The sequence below is a fragment of the Podarcis tiliguerta genome, assembly GCF_965153285.1.
Source record: "Podarcis tiliguerta genome assembly, chromosome: 10".
Classification (NCBI taxonomy): Eukaryota; Metazoa; Chordata; class Lepidosauria; order Squamata; family Lacertidae; genus Podarcis; species Podarcis tiliguerta.
In genome coordinates this window covers 33669946-33689471 of record NC_139543.1, presented here as the reverse complement: position 1 = coordinate 33689471, position 19526 = coordinate 33669946, and the positions used below count along the sequence as shown (strand labels likewise).

The 19526-nt window shown below is 40.8% G+C and overlaps 1 protein-coding gene across 8 annotated transcripts in view; it reads right to left on the bottom strand.

Moving 5' to 3' along the window:
• The window catches only part of NAV3 (neuron navigator 3), a 441074-nt gene that overhangs the window by 105385 nt on the left and 316163 nt on the right, over window positions 1–19526 (bottom strand). For all 8 annotated transcript variants that reach the window (XM_083400914.1, XM_083400916.1, XM_083400917.1 and 5 more), the window contains one exon: window positions 15390–15505. In XM_083400914.1, coding sequence (XP_083257040.1) covers window positions 15390–15505 — 116 coding nt within the window. The remainder of the gene's footprint in view (window positions 1–15389; window positions 15506–19526) is intronic.

Here is a 19526-nt window from a genome sequence, read left to right as displayed (position 1 = left end):
CATCCCAATTTCTTTTTTTAAGTAAGCCCCAGCACAGGAAAAAGGAGACACTGCCCCTGGCTAGCAAGTAAGGGTGGGGGCCTCAGCTAGTGTTGTGCGGGGGGGGAGGGGAAGCACTGGGTACATACAAGCTTTAGACTCTATACATAAAATATATCCATATTCAATAGACATGAGTATTCATGAGTACAATTTAAAGAAATACAAAATCTAAACTGCAACGGCTTAATTCTAAACTCTCACTTGATTTTAAGACCTGCCAATTATTATTTATTTATTCTAGCAGCAACGTGTCAATTTCTATAGTATTTAATTGAAACATGGGATTTACAAGTCAACACAGCACACTTTACTACATATTAATACCATTCCCTACCACACAGTTAAGAAGGGAACTTTGCAAGAATTCCTCCCGGGGGAGAGACTCTTTGAGTATTGAAATTGATCTGGGGTGGTTTGGCCCTTAGCAGCAGGTGAGATTTTCTACCTGTATGTGCAGGTCATACTTGGCCACACATTTTATGCGAGGATGGCATAAGTTCTACCTTGTTATACTTTAATAAATATAACCTTTCCTTATCTTGATGAGCCTTCCTTCTGGTTTGTGTGCTCCATGAGATCAGGAATGTGTCATAGGCTTGCATACCCTTACTCCCACTCCTTCTCCTCCCTAATCCCCTGCTCCCCTCACCACAAGGAGGTATTAACAACTAAAATTGCATGGTACCAGAATCCCATCTTCAGGCAATTCTGTGATCTTTTTGCTCTGCCATTAAGTGCTCAACAGAGGGAAGAAAGCAGAGAATATGTGAGAGGACTCCGTGCGCCAAGGCCAGCTCATAAATATTGGAGAAGACATGATTTTCAGTACATATTTAAATGACCTTCATAAAATAAAATGATAGGGATGCTGACAGAGCGTGCAAATAATGGGTTTGTAATGTAATGTTTAACCTGCTTATGAGCCTCATTTCTGGCTCCTTGCTTGGTTCTGAACTCCAGTGGCAGAGCATCATGCTCCGGCACCGGGGGGCGGAGAGCATGCGGGGGCGGGACTGGCGCGCGTCACAGGAATGTCATGCACCACCTGTAGGGGCATAGCATGCATCCTGGGGGCATGGTGTGCCATCCGTAGGGGCATGGCGCCCAGCACGGGCAGTGGGGCAGCCATGATGGCACCCTGCCGGGATCGCGCTGCTGGGGGCGGTGCGCTCCCACAGCATGCCTCTTCCTCCACTAGTGCTGAACTCACAGATGATGGGGAGGGTTCTGCAGCTTTCAGGGCTTCAATGGAGCAAACGTAAGCAAGGATGTGAAGAACTTTCCTAAATCGTATGAAAACATGCCTGCACACATGCAAAGGTCAAACATGCTTAGAACACTAAAAAGAAAAGCAAAAAAAGCTAATCTTTTTAGGAATTCATACTTCTGACAATTCAGCTGCATACTGAGCTATAATGAGTTCACACATCTCTAGGAATTATGCCTCTCAAGATACCACAAAAGCATCAGCTTCTCTTTCTCCTGAGGATTGGTCCCTAGCTATCCTTGCTTAATGCCAAAACAGAGCCAAGAAAGATGCCTGTTGATTTTCAAATTCAACATCCCAACAGCTTTTGTGTGTAGAGATGCTCATATAGTGTGAAATATTATTGTTGTTTATCATTGTTATGATGCTTGGTTATAACTAACCTGCCACAAGAGTCAAATTTATTTGTGATCATGCACAGGAAAACCAGCTGTGTTTTTATAGCAACAAAAAGTAGGGAATGGAGTTGGTGCAAAGTATCTCTACAAGAAGAAGAATCTTATTAACTTCTGTATGAATAAATCAGAAGTTCATTACATATCACTATGTACACGGAAAATCAGAATAATTTGTGGGTGTTTAGATGACCGGAGGCAGGGATTTTACGCCAGTACTCATATTAATACATCATACACTTAGCGACTAAGAGTCTCCCCTGAGTCAGGCGTGGGAAACTTCTGTCCCTCTAGATATTGCTGAACTACAAATCCCATCTTCCCTGACCATGGGCCATGCTGCCTGGGGTGGATGGGAGTTGCAGTTCAGCAACATATGTCGGGGCCAAAGGTTCTCTATTCCTGTCCTATGTCCAAACATCTTCACATAGAGACAATGTGAGCATTATTGATTAGTCAGAAGGATCCAGAAGGCCAAAAGGTAAATCAAGAGTAATATTGCTAATCAAATAAATAAAACAAATACAAAAGAAAAATGTGTATATTATAATTAAATTTGTATACCACCCTCCCTCCGTAGATCCCAGAGTGGCTGGCAACAGAAAAATACAAAAAGAGAACACAAAATACATAATCAAAAAACAAACCAATAACCCCTCCCACAAACACATTTGAAAGGACTTAGAATGTTAATCAGCCAAAGGTATGGTTGAAGAGGAACATTTTTGCCTGGGGCCTAAAGATATGTAATGAAGGGGCCAGAAATGCCTTTCTTGGGAAAGTACTCCACAAACAGGGAGCCACCACAGAAAAGATCCGTTCTCATGTTGGCACCCTCTGGACTTCTCGTGGACAAGGCACACAAAGAAGCGTCTCAGATGAGGATCACAAGGTCCAGATCAGTTCTTTTGGGAGAGGTGCTCCTTGAGGTTTTGTGGATCTGAGCCAGAGTCAAAACCATCACTTTGAATTACTGGCAGCCAGTGCAGCTGGGCAACGATTGGTGTAATATGTTCAAACTGCCTTGCCCCAATGAGCAACCTGGCCACTGAATTCCGCACCAGCTGAAGCTTCTGAACCATCTTCAGAGACAGCACTATGTATAATATTGTTGCAGTGAGTTATCAGAGCATAGATGACAAATGTTAGGCCATCTCTGTCCAGAGAGGGGCACAGCTGGGCCATCAGCCGAAGCTGATGGAAGACACTCAGTGCCACTGAGGCCACCTGAGCCTCAAGCAACAGCAAGGATCCAGAGGTACCCCCAAACTATGTACCCACTGCCTTCAAAAGCAGCCAACCCCCACATCCATCTGGCTTAGAGAACCACCTGCTAACCGTGTCTCAGTCTCATCTGAAATGTGCTTTAGTTTGTTGGATATAATCCAGTCCATTACCGAAGCAATCCAAATATGTTACAATTGTCCAGTTTGGAAGTAGTGCTAAATAATAGCCTGGTTAGTGTTCTCTCCTTTTCCAGTATAGATGCAAGGAGGAGATTTTATTTTTTTAAAGGAATTGGATGCTTCCAATCACCATTTGCTGCTTCTTGGTTAGTGATTCCTGGTTTGTTTCACTAAACTACCATTTCAACTAGAGCTGTGCAAAAACAGATTTTCAAAATTATCCAATCTCTCTTTGTGGGCACATAAATTTGGGCAAACATGTCACAGATTTTTTCCAGCGGGCAACTTGGCTGTCAGTTTACTTCCCCACAATACTCCAGATCAGTGTCATTCAAGGGGGCTTGGGGACGCCGCCACCACACACACACACACACACACACACGTGTGTAAAATATTCTTGGAAGTGTATGCAAACAGGCCTCCTATTCCTAGGAAATGTTTTCTGTGAATTTTCAGAACACCTCTAGTTTAAACTATTGGTTGCCCTTTATATTCACGACGAACTTCAGCTAGTTTTGAAACAGAAGCAGATGTTTCACATAGTCCTTTCACTGCCAATGTGGAGAATAGCGAAAGATGGAGCGTGTGAACATAAGACTCACCCAGGCTCATTCCAGCGCTGCTAAATTATGGTTTAGTATTATGTCCCATCTTACCCATTAAACAGTAATAAACAAGCCCAGAAAAAAATAAATAGATGATTGTTACTTTAATTATCTGGATCCTGGGAGTGAGAAAGAGAACGTTAAGCACCTTTATTGTTTAAAGGTACTAGACCAACAAGTTTCTCCTCTCTTCTATGGTACAAGGCAGCAACCAAATGGCAGCAATCAGAACATCAGAAAGCAGAAAGGATTTAACTGAGTTCCGAACTGCATGAGTTGCATTTTCAGCATTTATGATGCCATGTCAATCCCAGGGTTCCTCTCTGATCATTTGTGCTCCTGGACAAAAACGGAATATAATCTTTATAAATAATTAAGTTGCTTCAGCGTAGCTAACATTCTGCTTCTGTTATGAAAGTTACATTTGTCACATTAAGGACTGCAAGCAAGGGAGAATGGGGCTGGTTGAAAGCACCCTGCAAATGAAAATTAACATTCCACACATCAGGCATACATGTCAGAAAGAAGAACAGGTAAAGTCTGGATTGAATGGATCTATAAGGTGCATGAGCTAGCAGGTAAGTTAATAAATCAAGCCAGTCACCCAGAACCAGTTACTTATGCCCACTAGCCTATTTCAGATCCTGCATCCATTCTGGTTTCTGCAGTTTCATGACCAGGAGCATTCTTCCTGTACAGCTAGCATCCACTTAGGTAAAGGGACTCCTGACCGTTAGGTCCAGTTGTGAATGACTCTGGGGTTGCAGCGCTCATCTCGCTTTACTGGCCGAGGGGAGCCGGCATACAGCTTCCGGGTCATGTGGCCAGCATGATTAAGCCGTTTCTGGTGAACCAGAGCAGCACACGGAAATGCTGTTTACCTTCCCACCGGAGCAGTACCTATTTATCTACTTGCACTTTGTGCTTTCAAACTGCTAGGTTGGCAGGAGTAGGGACCAAGCAACGGGAGCTCACCCCGTCATGGGGATTTGAACCATCGACCTTCTGATTGGCAAGCCCAGCAGCTCAGTGGTTTAACCCACAGCGCCACCCACGTCCACTTAGAGGAGTCCTCAAAAGCAGAGGGTATTAGAAATCTTGCTTAGAACGGAGGAACTCACGAAATTGCCACGTTTCTCTTTTTTTGCAAATGCCAACAGCCCCAGCAAGCACACTCCCTGCCTCTCTCAAGTACATATTATAAGCTTCCAAGTCCCCACCCTTTTTCTTTTTCCTTTTGATGAGTAAATAAACCCCCATTAATTGAAATGACCCACCTAGTCTCATACCGTTACTGTGGGGTGTTCATCAAACTGTACAAATATGAAGACAACAAATATGTTGGAGTTCAGTTTTTGCAAAACCAAGTAGGGAGTTTGACGGTGCACGCTTACCATACATGGACTGCACATGCAATGTACATTGTAACGTAGAGAGCTGAGTTTATGGTCCTTGAAAGAAACTGGTGAATGGCTGCTGTTAACTTCCAAACATTTGCAGAGATACAGGGTTACATTTCATTCCTACTGGATGGGTTTCTGATACAATCTACATGTGCCAAAAATTCATGTCTTTTTCTCCAGACGGGAAAACTGAGGCATATGCAGCTATTAGCAGCCATGTTTATCTCATGCTGTTGCAATGTTATCTCATTAAAAAATTCAACAGCCACCTTTATTCCATAACCATTTTACTTTAATATTAGTATAATATAAAACATTTCCTCCCTATCACCCATTGTAGTTAAATATAAAAGGCTTTGCATTAGGACACAAGTCATCCATCTGTGAAAATATCACCCCACCCCTAGTTGTGCCATGATTAAGAAAATGTGCTATCTGGCAAAAGTCATAGACAGAAACAGGGTTTCTTCCAGGTCACACGACAGATCAGTTTGTTTTGGCAGAAACAAACACAGATTACCTGATTTTACCAAGCCCATAATCTCTTGTTTAAATTCTGCTTAAATCGCACCATACATAAAGCTTCAGCTTCCGTCTTAGCACAAGTATATGCCACAGGGAAATGAAGGAGGGAGGGAGAGAGAGAGAGGTGGGGGGAAGAAGAAGAGGCACAGAGTTCCAAAAATTTAATTACATAAAACATCTGAATGCAGCACTTTGAGCAACCCACACTTCTAAGTGAAGGGAGATGAAAAGTACAGCCAGCTGCAGAGGAATCATTTGAAGTACCTATGGCTGTGGATTACCGATGCCTACTTGCCTTCACTGATGTAGCTCGTTTATGAAGTCTTGGCACTCACAATTCTGCTCAAAGCGTGTATTTATGGATACGATTTCTGTAGGGAGCCTTATGGAGCTAGAGCAGAAAGTAGGCCATGGTACTGCCTAAATACATCAGACCTTATTAAGTTTGCTGGTTGCCTAATTTTTGATTATTGAAGTATCAAGGCATATTAATACAGAAACTGAGAAATTGAGAATGAAGTGGCAAACTTACACAGGTACCTGGCCAGGAGAAGCATTTACACTCAATAAGGCCATTACATGTGGAGCAAACCACAAGCACACTCCATCACACCACCTTCCCTAAGATGGTAAAATGATAATATGACTGCATGACACTCCCTTGTATGTATATAACGAACATGAATGAAACAGGTTAAAATTCACAGCCTACCATCGCTTGCTGTTCTAAGGTCAGCTTTAGTGCAAATATGACCTATTGGGAAAATCATGTGCTGCCACAAGCATAGCTTTCAAAACAGATTATCTGAGTGGTTTTTTTTAATATATAAAAAATGCAGTCACTTTATCTAAAAGGAAGGATAACATTCCACCGTGCAATACTGAACACGAACCCAGATGTGTCTTCCAAGATTACTGTCACCAAAATCTCCTCCATGCAGATGTGCCAGTGCCTATAAAACTATCTGCCCATGCCATGCAGAAGTGAACTCACCCAAATAATCATTGTAAAGCACTTGCTCTAAGTCACCAAGCATTGTTATTATAACGTCCTCATCCAGCTGTGCTGTCCCCTCGCGTAAGCAACCTTCTTCCTCCTCCACCCAGTTCTTGCTGGTGAATCTAGGCTTAAAGGGCACTTTTTCATCACCCAATTTGCTCTTTTCTCCTTGGCCACATTCATCTGCAGAATAGCCTCTGAGCCTTTTGCTTGACTTTCTGCCTCCGACAGGTGGTAGTTCTTCAGTTTCCCACGGTGACTTGTTGCTGGCATGGTAAAGGGAGTGTGCTGATTTTGATAGCGCTTTGGAAAGCAAGCTTCTGCTTCCAAGTTCTGTCTCTCCTTCATGATGAACCTGGCTAGACTTAGAAGCATTGCCAAACCAGTTCTCTCTGCATGAAAATCGCCTCTTTTCCCCTTCACTTAGGAGAGTAAGATTCGTCAAAGACCTCTGTTTCTGAAGGCGAGCACCCCCATTTCTTGCATCCTTGCCTCTGAATACTGAGAGTTCAGCAGGTCGTTGCATGATTTTAGCCAAAGATTCACTTCAAATTATGCTTCACATTTCCTAGATGCAGGGAAGGCAAGATCTTTTAAGCCGGTATCAGGATCGAACCTTTCAGCAGCGTACGATTTAGACAGCATGCAGCTCTCCTCTCCGCTGGTACCGAGAAACATAGCTTACACATCCAGTGTGCATGCTGCAAATGACTAGACAGGCATAGTCATATTGTCTGAATTTATGTCGGTTTTGATGCTAAGCCAGCTCTCTCCAGCCCTGTTAATCTGCAGTACTTACAGTCATTTTACTTGAATTTCCTTCAAGCAGAAGAGAGTTGATCAAACACTCGGCTCCAGCACAAAAGTAATCCTAAAAGCCAGCGACGCTTTCCTCTCTCCATCCAATCATCGGGTTCATCAGAGTGATGGACCTGCATCCCTTTCTACAGCTGCTGTGTTCTGAAATCCAAAAGTACGGAGCAAGTGCAGACTACTGTGCTTCTCCCACGCTCTCCCTCTAGATCATGGCCGGTTGCTGTGCACAGCTCTTTACTTTAGACGGGCTGATAGAGATGCAAGTGCAGCCTGCACGTCAGAGCTCAATAAGAGCCAAAATTAACCAGCGAAGCAAAGCACTGAAAAAGCTTCCTTGCATTTTAGTATTCAACCTGCATTCCCAGATCTATGACTGTTCTCTGCTACAGCAGTGGATGCTGCTGGCTGCCATGGCAGCAAACAGCCTAGCAAATTAAACCGGAAAGACCCAAGCCTTTGCCCAATTTTGTAATGCCAGGGGTTTTGAGGCACAGCTTAAGCCAAATGGGAGGTCCCAGCATTAGCTGCAGCACACCTTGAAATGGTATCTTTCACTGTACGGTAAGATTTAGAAAATGATTTCTGTCTTGCCGCTGCTATCCGTTATGCAGGCAATTAGAAGGAGATTTTCAAATGGTATTTGATTCTTGCAGTGCATGGTGAATATGCCTCTTCCCATAGTATAATAAAGAATTTATGGGAGAAGAGTCTTTTTTTGTTTGTTTGATAGATCAGTTACTTATTATGTGAAACATTTCATTTCCACCTTCAAAATAAAATGCTTTGGATTCTCAAACCACTAAGGGGTGATTCTAAATGTTCAAAGAAAAATATTTTTTTCCAATCTTCTGGGGGAAACTATTAAATTGAGTAGATCACCAGATATGAAATCTCAGTCGAGGTATGAAGCAAAGTGCACAAGCTCTAAACATTTTTTTATACACAGTAGCATTAAAATGCAATGAGAAAGTATAATTAATAGCTATAAGGTAGTTTTTTTCGGAAAAATGAAACCTTGTGCTTAAGTATTATACAAAAAAAATTGCATTTGCAAAAACTATAGCATTAAAAATTTCATCCAGCTCACAAATAGAGGTATCTAAAGACCATAATGTCATTTGTCAGCTTTCAGCCACACCTACAGAATAAATCTTAAACTTCTTCCTGCATACAAAGAAGGAAATTGGGCAGATTATGTGCACTTTTATTAACACTTTGATAGATGGAAATAGCTCTAGTGATGCATTTTCACCAGGAAAATTTGGCTTAGTTATTTATGTATTTTGGCTAGTTAAACTTAGATATAGCCAAGGGCTCTGTTTGCTCTTACCAGTGTTAAAAAGAATGATGAGTTTAGCCCATGGTTTGAAATTGGTTTAAGATCCTAGCTGGTTCCACTCCCAGTAACCACAGTCTCCTATTTCAGAGAGAAATGGTAAAACTACACTTAGCTAGTCGAGGAAATTTTCTATCATGGCACAAAGAAAAGGAAGGAGGGAAATGACAGTGCAAAGAAGAACATGCACGCGCCATCTTCATTTAACAAACCAAAAATATACACCTAGCCCACCATGAAGTATCATCAAACAATTAACACAATCAAACCCTAAGCCAAACTCCTACAACACACTAGAGAAGCCTGAGCTGCCTTCTTTGCATGGGAGCATTGCAAAATACGGCCTTTCTGCTAGCAGAATGAAAGCTTAAACACTACTCCAGGTACAACTGCTGAATGAAGGTAGCAGACCTCTCAATGAATAGCTGTTCCATATCTGAGAGGTGTGTGTGGAAACTGGTACAGTTAAAGGCGGTGGGGAAAAGAAGGCACCCAAGCTAGTTTGGTGTAGTGGTTAGAGTGCTGGACTAGGAGGCCTGGGAGACCAAGGTTGAAATCCCCACTCAGTCATTAAGCTCACAAGGCAACATTGGGCCGTTCACTGCCTCTCAGCCTAACCTACATCACAGGACTGCCATGAGGTTACCAATAAGGAGGAGGACCATGAAAGTCACATTGATCTCCTTGGAGGAAAGGTAGGATATAAATGAATAAATAATAGTTGAGCTTCAAAGATTCCACACCGAAATGTAATTGTTCTTACATTTTAGGAATGTGTGCATGCTTCTAGCAATGCACATTATGTTCAGGTCCTTTCTATATTTATTCTGTTCAGGTAATGCAGCCATGACTAATACATATACACCAGCCATACAAACATATTTTAAACTCAGGAAAAGAACGAACACAACATATTAATACACAGCTGATGTTTTCTACTAATTTATTTTTAGACATTGCACTGAATACAGCCCGATGGCATATATTCATACGTACACATTACAGAATCCTTTTCCTTTTCCACATGGCAGTTGCCTTTGGACCACTCCAAGCAGCTAATTTTAGAATCTGAACTAGGCCATACACTGCAAGTCTCCTAGACCAACATAAATTTGTATCAAAAAGATGTTATGTAAGCATGTTCCAAGTACAAATGTTTACAATGTAATTTCAGTAGAAAAAAATACCCTCCCAAAACAAAAGCTACTTCCACAGACTGATCAATGTTTTGTAAAGCTGTTTCTTAAAAACAAATTTAACATGGAAGAATTACAGGTTCTTATCCACCTTGCCTCTACATCAGGTGTACAGATCATGAGTATACTTGAAAGAGTGTTGTGGTTACTGAGATTTTCTTAGTGTTAAACATTTTGGTCTAAAAGCCACAAGTTTGTATAAAACAGTGAAAGTTCTTCATGTGGGTAATGTAGCAAAGGCCATATCCAAAATAGGATATTGATTATTTACTTGAACGTTCTGTCACATAAGACATGACAAGACATGCAAACAGCTTACAAGGACCACCTACGTTATAACCTAGGTTATCCACTCTCATTTGCGGAGAAGTGTAAGAGTATATAAATATAATTTAAAGTACACACCTTCTGTTGCAACACATTGTGCCAACATTCAGCACTAAAGAACGTTTTTAGTTTTACCACAGAATGCTTAGATTAAAATAATCAACACAATTAAATAACTACAGCATTATTTTGCGACAATAATGCATAATGTTTCACAGTAACATGACCCTCAGCCTAACAAAACTGCTTAGATGTATGTAACACTCAGAGTGTGCTTTCCCCAACCAAGGCCTTCTGTTTCTGCTATGTCTAAATATGCTTTCATCTGCAAACATCAAAAATAGGACTTGAGGTACAGGCAGAGCTATCACTGAAAGGATGAATGCAGACAAACAGGAGACAAAAGCAACATCTTCAAAAGAAATGACAAAGATGATGATCTTTAGCATAGCAGTTTCTTAGGTGTTCCCAGATCAATCACCTTCTCTGACTTAGCAGCAAGGGAATGCTAACTAGATCCTTTACCAAAACCTATCTTCACCTCCTTAAGCTTCAGAGGGGTTTTAAAAAAACAAAATCAAATATACCTTAAAAAAACAATTATGCAACCTCTTAAAAAATTGGCACAATGACAGAAATACTAAACATTACATTGCAGCTTCAGAAAACAGTATCAACCCTGGGGCCACAAATGTCCACTGTCTTCCAAGTGCCTGAAGGAAAACATAACAATATGCCACCATCAGCATGATGTTAGCGCTGCTGATGGCAGTGGTACATATCTGCTAAAATAAAATAAAAATACTAGGCTAAGGATAATGATGTTCTACGATTACTATTTTTTTTTCTGTAAATCTTGTTCTACTGAGAAAAAGTTGGTTGTCGGATACTCATTGGTGAATCACTGCAATTTTGCCTATGTTCAAAGCCAATCCCATAAAGAACAGATAATTTTCTTTGTGTGGTTTTTTTTCTTTTTGCATTTTAGTAGGTCTGATGCTTGTTTGGATTAGCACAGTAACACTGAAGCAGAAGGAGGCAAAAAACAGAAATGTGGAGCATGGTATCATTTCAATTTCGAAAACCACTGAGGGACAATTTAAGCATGATTGCCCCCACACAGAGGCTACTGATTAGCACTTACAGCACAGTGCCAACCTTACACCTGGCAAGAGCAAGGTTTAAAAGGCTTTTAGTGTGCTGGCCTACACTGTCTATATGACAGTGCAACCACTTCCAGGGCTATACAACTCTGGAGTGCATCAAGCGCATGGGGTGACAGCCTTTCAAATGTTACACCCACCACATGGAGAACTGTCACTGGACAACGCTTTTTGGCAACCACTCAGGGAGAGAGCTACAATGTTCAAATCCACTATGAGTGACCTCCACAAGCAATGACATCTCCTGAGACATTTCCAGTACTGTGTATGATAAGATGTCAAATGGCTAACAATTTGCTAGCTGCTGTCCTTGCACATCAGATCATCAAAGCAGCAAAGTAACTGCGGATGCCAAAGGATGGCAGCATAAAAGACAAAATAAACACACCCAAGTATCAACAACAGGTATCACTTGATGGGCAGTATTCCTAGGCTGATGAAATGTTATTGATATATGCAAACACCTGCCCCACAACTGAACCATCTTGAAACAGTGGACTGCAGATCTAGCATGTGGACATTTTCAGTCTGCTGTTCTAGCCAATAATCATCCTGTTCAACAAATGCTTGCAACGTTTTAGCCTTTTTCCTCACTCACTTGCTCACATTGCTGTAAGGCAATTATGAGTGACACACATCTGCTTTTCTTTTCTTTTTTTAGTATTTCCAATATACCATGAGAGGATAACTGAACTGTCACTATAAGCTCCTCAATCGAGTACCACTGACATTCTGAAAAATGAGCCAGGAACTTGTCTGATCACACTCCTGTGCCCATTTCACCCTTCTGTGTCATTTTGGAGCAGAAATGTAAAACCCATTATGGTAAAAAGACTAGCTATTTGCTTACCTATGTATCCATCTGCCTGATTATTTCTGCTAACTCCAATGTGGAGCATATACCATCTGCAGCAGCCCTACTGAAGCAGTTTTGTGCGCATTTATTTTTACCTGGGTATTTTGAGCTTGTGTATGCAAATTGACATGAGAAATTGACGTGAACATGCACCATATTCAGAGGATCAGACAATGGGAGGAAGGGGAGGCCTACCTGATTAGGATTAAAACGACACAGAGCAGGGCGCGAGACACACAATAGTATTTGAATTCTGGACATTTAGACAAAGCTCACCAATGGCCTAAACAGCCAAATGTTTAACTCATATTCTGAGAATATTTAAATCACCGTACAAATGAATACACAAGGCAGCATTTCTACTTGTGCAATCAAATGTTCTTCCCGCAGAAGAAAATTACCTGAAATTATGCCTGCTTTCAAAGAATGCTATTCCTCAAGCTTTTACTGGGGGGAGGGTGAGTTTGCTCCCCACCTCGCCTTCAGGAAGGAATGATGTACGCAGGGCGGACAGCATGCAGAGCTGACGGGAGTGCGGCTGTCTGCTTTATAAACTAGTCCTGTCCAATACTATTCCTCTTTCCCCGTGGCATGCCTTCCCACCCACCTCTTGTCTAGTTGCAGCTAGTTTCTCATAATGAGGGCTGATGAGTCCTAAATTAACTGTTCGGCCCACACTCATCACTGTTGTGCTAAGGAGGTGGTGCTGTTTTGGCCAATTGGCTTTAATCACTTTCACAGTGGATAGTGAGACACCAGATAGGCAAATGCTTAATATTTGGTGACCTCCTTGAGGCGCTGGTAGTGTGAAGGGTTGCTAACTCTCCAATCTCTTATTGCTGGCCAGCTTAAGAGGGTTCAGATATTGCCTGGGGAGTTATCTTCTTGTTGAACAATGACCAGCAGCAACAGAGGGAGCAAGCATGAGATCCTTGGACTCCCTTTATGGCTGCCTATGATAGACACCATTCCCCTAAGGCTGAGTCACCTGAGCCAGATCAATTCTATGCATATTTACTCAGGAGTATAAGTCCTACAGTGCCACCAGAGCAAATTATTATAATTATCGTTCAATTTTTGTATTAAGAAGAGGCCAGCAACTTGTTTCTTTTATTAGGACAATGGCCCAAGAAACCAGAAAAGCAAATTGAAGACAATAGCTGGAAATGACATTTGAAAGTAAACTACAGGGAAGGAGAACCTGCTGCCCTTTAAATGCCTTTAGATTCCTACTCAGCCTCAGCCAGCAAAGTCAATGATTAGGAATGATGGAGGGTGTAGTCCAACAACAACAGAAGAGCCACTGGTTCTCCATCCCTTTCATATTGCCCCTGAATCTGGAGATCAGATTTAGTTATCATGCCTTTGAGGGACCCATTCTCCATGCATTTGTCTAATTACCATTTGAAGCAATCATAGTCCATGGTCATCATCATTTCTCATGTCAGCAAATTCCATTAGGTAATCAAGATCTTATTTTCCTCTTTCTCCTGAATCTATGGCCTTTCAACTGCTTCAAAATCTAAGGTTAAGCAAAAGTGGGGAAAACATTTCTACCCACCTTTTCCACATCTATTATGGCCCTTCTCAGTCCTTTCTTTTCTAAGGGAACAAAATGCTTTAGCCTTTCTTCGGGTGGAAGGTACTCAGATAATTCACGATATTTTTGGAACATTCTGAATTTATGTGTTTCTGCTATAATAGGGCTGCAACTCTATACTCAGAAGAGTACAGCAAGGATGAAGAACCTTTTTCAATCTGAAGATGGTAAGGCTGTTGGGGACCACATTCAGCAGTGGAAAGGGCACACACACACACACACACACCAAAAAAACCTTACATAGACACAGACAGACAACTATTACTCAGGGGAGGCATATATTAAATTCTTAGTAAGTCCAATTAAGTTTCACCTTACATTTTCTCCACAGACTATCTGTCCTGGATGTGCAAAAGGCAAAAAGACCCCAGTAGTTCCAGAAAATTACAAATAACATTGACACACAGCTGAACTGCAAGCCCTACCTTACAGCTATTCAAAACCTCAAAAGGGGGGGGGGGAGAGAAATGCAACTGCGCTTCAAAAACCGCATACATGCAATTGCAGAATAATGGATACTTATTATATATTTGCAAGGAACACAAGCCTAGCACTTTGCTGAGACATTTCCCCTTCTGTTTTGATCTCTGCAACAGATCTTTGTGAGGAAGGGGTACAATTGCACATTTTGTACAACATCTTTGCCTCCCCCCACTCTTCACCAGCTGTCTGATGAACAGTTGGTAGGTAGAAGGGGGCAAAGGGGACTGTATGCAGTCTGACGCTTGGGCTGAGTATTCCCCATCCCTGGTGTACAAATTAAAGCTCCTCTTGAACCAAAAGCTAGCATTGGGCAAAGACTGTTCAAAAGGAAGTCCATCAGTGACCTTCTAATCTAGCCACATACAGTGGAGACAATAAAATAGCCAGAAATGTCAGTTAAAATACTTCTAATTAACTTTAGAATGTCTCTTTGCTAAGTAAGATTTACTTCTGAGTAAACTTTATAGAAGTATGTGAGTCACAGGGGGATCACAATTCAGCTCTCATTGCACAGAACCTGCATTTTAATTCCATTTCCGCTTAACCAAGGAAACACAATGCTAAACAGATCTGGCAGAAACCTAAAAACCATGACTTAAAATTATTTTATTTTATTGAATTAATAATGTAAATCAATCTACCTATGATAATCCAAGACTTCAGGGTTAGGGCCTAGACCAAACTTCTCAAACTCGGCCCTCCAGATGTTTTGGAACTACAGTTCCCATCATCTCTGACCACTGGTCCTGATAACTAGGGATCATGGGAGGCGAAAAATATCTGGAGGGCCGAGTTTGAGGAAGCCTGGCCTAGACTGATTCAGGTACCCATGTAGAGATATATACACAATTTGTATTTTTTAAAACATTCTTTAGAATATTTGTATACAGTATTTTATGTAAAGCACATCCAAATTGATTCATCCAAATTTCAAAATAAAGCAGAAAAAATAAAATACACATTACTCACCAGATATTTCCTCTAGGCATTGTTTGGCAGTCTTGCTATATGCCAAATCCATTTTTGTGGGACTGGTGCAGAAGTCAGCAGGTGGGAGAGAGGTACTGTCATTTTCTGAATGAGTTCTGAAATTAATCAAAGAGTTTCACTGTATAACACCTATAATAATCATAGCATTAACTGCCAAGTCCATGACTGGCAGAGTGGCACACATTTCATCAAAAGCCAGATTCTGGAAATGTCATTAGCACCTCTCTCTTTTTTCTTTTTGCATAACTTCATAGTGCTAAACTCCTCATCAGGACAGATAAGATTATATCCATATGTTGCTAGGGAGGAAAGTTTACATCTTTTTATATCACATATAACCAGACAAGGTGTCAAGGACTAAATGTCTTATCAAATTTCCCCTATAAGATGAAAGATTAGTAGGAAGGGAATGGGTACGTCAATTTACTGGTTAGGATGTGCTTGGTTAACCAGGCACATGCTGGGAATGGCAAATTTCTAAATGTTCTGCTGCTTTTGTGTCTCAGCTAAAGAATTATAAAGGATAGAAGCAAAACATTGCTGCCAAAGGCCAGCACTGGAAATAAACCTTGGCTGTGGCTCCTGGTTAAGGTGGTGAGAGCTTAATCATGAGTCCAGGTTTGGCAGATACACTAAGTCAAACCATGGCTTAGCTGATGCATTACATTACACTGAACTGAACCGAAGGGACATGGAGGGAGTAAAGCAACTACAATCTGTTCCCCGGATGTCAGCACACATCCACAGTCCTGGTAAACTACAGCTGCCTTACCATGATGTACAAACCAGGCCAAACTCACTCCATGTAGCTAAAAAAATGCTTTCATTTCTTGAGTTTCACAATCACCAGACAATCATGTAATTTTTAAAATTATATTTATTATATCATTAAAAAATACTGTTGATGTTAATACACATATTTTTTTTTCCTAACTGATGGCTCAGTCCTCATACAGGTATTTAAAGGCAAAATAGTAAGAAATGAGAACTTCATGAGAGGAGGGGGGGGGAGAGCAAAACTGTTTTCCATGTCCCCTGCAAGTTACGTGTAATTATAAATTATAATTTCACACCTCGGACAATCGAAAGGCATTGATATTTGCTTCTTCTGAAAACCCAAGGATTACGGTACATTTAGTCTGATTCAGAGAACTAGCTTGTTTTGTGAGTATTTGGCACTTTTTTAGCACCTGATAAAAACAGAGCACACCTTGGAATGCTTTTCTAAAAGCATGTCTTTAGAAAACAACAACCTGTCAGCTCTTTTGCTATGTTTACTACTTCCAAGTTGCTTATCTAATGGGTTTATTCAAAAGCATGCTGAAATGGATGAGGAAGCACACTGCAGAGCAGAATGCATGCTCCTGATAATATTTTAAAAATGTTTAAAAGAGCATCATAAACAGAAAATGACATCTGATAAAATATACTGCACTTGACTTTTGAATTTATTTTTTCAAGTTTCTGAGAAATAGTGAAGGCAGATAAGTAGTTTTTCATATTTGGCTTTGGCCAATGCAATTATTAATTTACAGTAAACAAAGGTTTGGCAGCCATGACCTGAGGCAAATGGCCTAGTGCAGTTCTAATACTAAACAACGGCTTAATGTTGTGAGAATGAGCCAAGGAGAAACTTGAATTTCTGTGCCTCTGCTTTACTACTTCTTATTCTCCAAATCAGTGGTAAGGAGATTGAAAGAGTCCACCTTCAGTTTTGAATAAATCACAGTATCTCATTAACTCAGAATTCAGGAAACTGTGGCTAGTTTAACAAACCCAAATCGAACTGTGGCTTCAGATTCTAGTTTATTAACTAACCAAAATCAGAATAAACCACATTTTCCTGAGTTTGAACGTAACAGGAAGCTGTGTTTTATTCAAAGTTGAAAGGGGGAGCATTCTTCTTCCCTCATATAAGCAGGAGGGATGGAGAGAGAGACAGCAAGCCTGAGGCTCACTGCAGAACATCTTTGGGAAACCAAACCATGTTTTTTGTGTCTGTACTGGCCCTCTATATTTCAAAGTTCTTAGCTTGCAAGTTCTTGTTAACATAGACTCAAAGTATCTAGTTTCATAGATGAGAATGGGGTGACATATCTGTGTCCCTCCAAATGTTGCTGGTCAACAATTCCCATCAGCTTGAGCCAGCATTGCCAATGGTCAGGGATGATGGGACCCAGAGTCCAGCAGCATCCAACATTGTGCTAGGGAGCTGCAGAGCTGTGCGCTCTTAGATGTTCTAAGGCGAGAAAGCCTCAGCTTAAGGAAAACTAGACGTGATGCAAGCGATCCATGATTATGCTCTTCCATTAGAAAAAAGAAAAAAAGCAGCTGCACAAGAAGCTGAACCTCACTAGAAATGTGACATTGGGTGAGGAGTTGAACTATTTCCATCCTATATTCTCCCAATTAAAATCTCAACCTCCTTCTGATGATTCTCTTTGCTCCACAGGGGAAAGTATATGGATAACTATATGGTACCTTAAGCTTTTCAAATGGAACTCATGAAAAGCTCTCAAAGGTTAATTTTCATGGGGAAAATGTTTCCAAGGCATAGCAGTCCCAACCAGATTCACCTCCTCCCTGGCTGTTATTAATTTAAACAAACACCATAGATCTTAATCACCATCTTCGGCATGATGTTTATTTTAGCCGTTAAAAGGCATTAACTTTCTGAGATGCAGTGCACTCAAACTAACAGCGGCATACTGAGTACAGAGATAGCCTGCTGGGTTGGGAAGACTACAGTGGCTTCTTATGAAATATGTTCACTCTGATCACGTTGGAAAAGCATCCATGTTTTTCAAACATATTTCATTTTTAAACCAGTTGACCCATCAAACTCAAAATGCCCATTTAGCCAATTGACTGGCTAAGTTATATAAGAAAATAGACTACCTTCGGCTATGTTATCTTTCTGCTCTGTGTACTGCATTCTGCCCTCAATTAACCCCTCTAACTTAAATGATTGTTCTTGCTAAATGAGGCTGCACTTAGCTGAGCACAGAAACCAAGTCATCGTATGTCTATCGTTAAGAGCCATTATTCTGTGTCTGAACAACCTTTCCCACAGATATCAAAGATTCCCTTAGCTATTCTCTGACATTCCAAAAGCCATACAATTAATATGCCATATACGGTTTGACAGGTGTCACTGCTTCAGTTGTCCTGAATGAATTCCAATGATTATTTGATTTTAAGACTAGGGCATAATATCAATATATCGCAGTGTTAAATATTAGGGAAAACAAAATCCAGATTCGCACTTTTGTACAATGAATTAAGAAATGTACAAAAGCTAAAATGGGAAAATATCCTTTTTTTTATTTTTACCACCTACTTTAGCTCAAACTTGGCAGACCATTATTAAATGCACCACTTCAGCAATTCTGCTTGAGCCAAAGATACAACCGTGAAAATATCTAGGTTAAATACTTTGGACTGTCTGTTGCTGGAAATCTTAGTGCTAGCTTTGACTGGCAAAGTTTGGCCTGCTGCCACTTCAATTTCGCAACAATGAATGTAAATGACATAAACTGTTAATTCGCTCTTGTGCTCGTGCCTGTGATTTGCCATTTTAAGGACAGAGCAGCTTGTAATAAGCTTAGCATTATAATTCCTATGTTCACAGGCATACCAGAACTGCTGCTAAGAAGCGGGTCTGGACTGAAAATGGTATTCAAATACTTGTGTAGACAAAAGAGAAGCTGCTTTCAAGGAGAAAAGGTTCAAACTGGCACCTAGCATCTGCACTGCACTCACATAGCCCACTAATCACTAGAGCGATATGCACTATAAAATAATACACTCCTCTCTCCAGAACTTTCCATTCAAAACAGAATATTTGTTTCCTTCAGTGTGATTCATTGCATCAGTCTAATCGAAAACCGGTTGCCTGAAGAATACATCAATAAGGGGAGATGCAAGTGATGGATGAGTCTATAGCTTGGTCAACATTTTAAGGTGAACTAACTTAATTCACACCTCTCAAGCTTCTTTAAATCTTGTACCTCTCCAAACTTTGTGACCTAATTCCCAGCTCAAAAAATGTGCAAAATGTCATGGCAAGATCCTCAAGTTATTTTAAAGCCCCATTCATGTATGATTTTTTAAAAA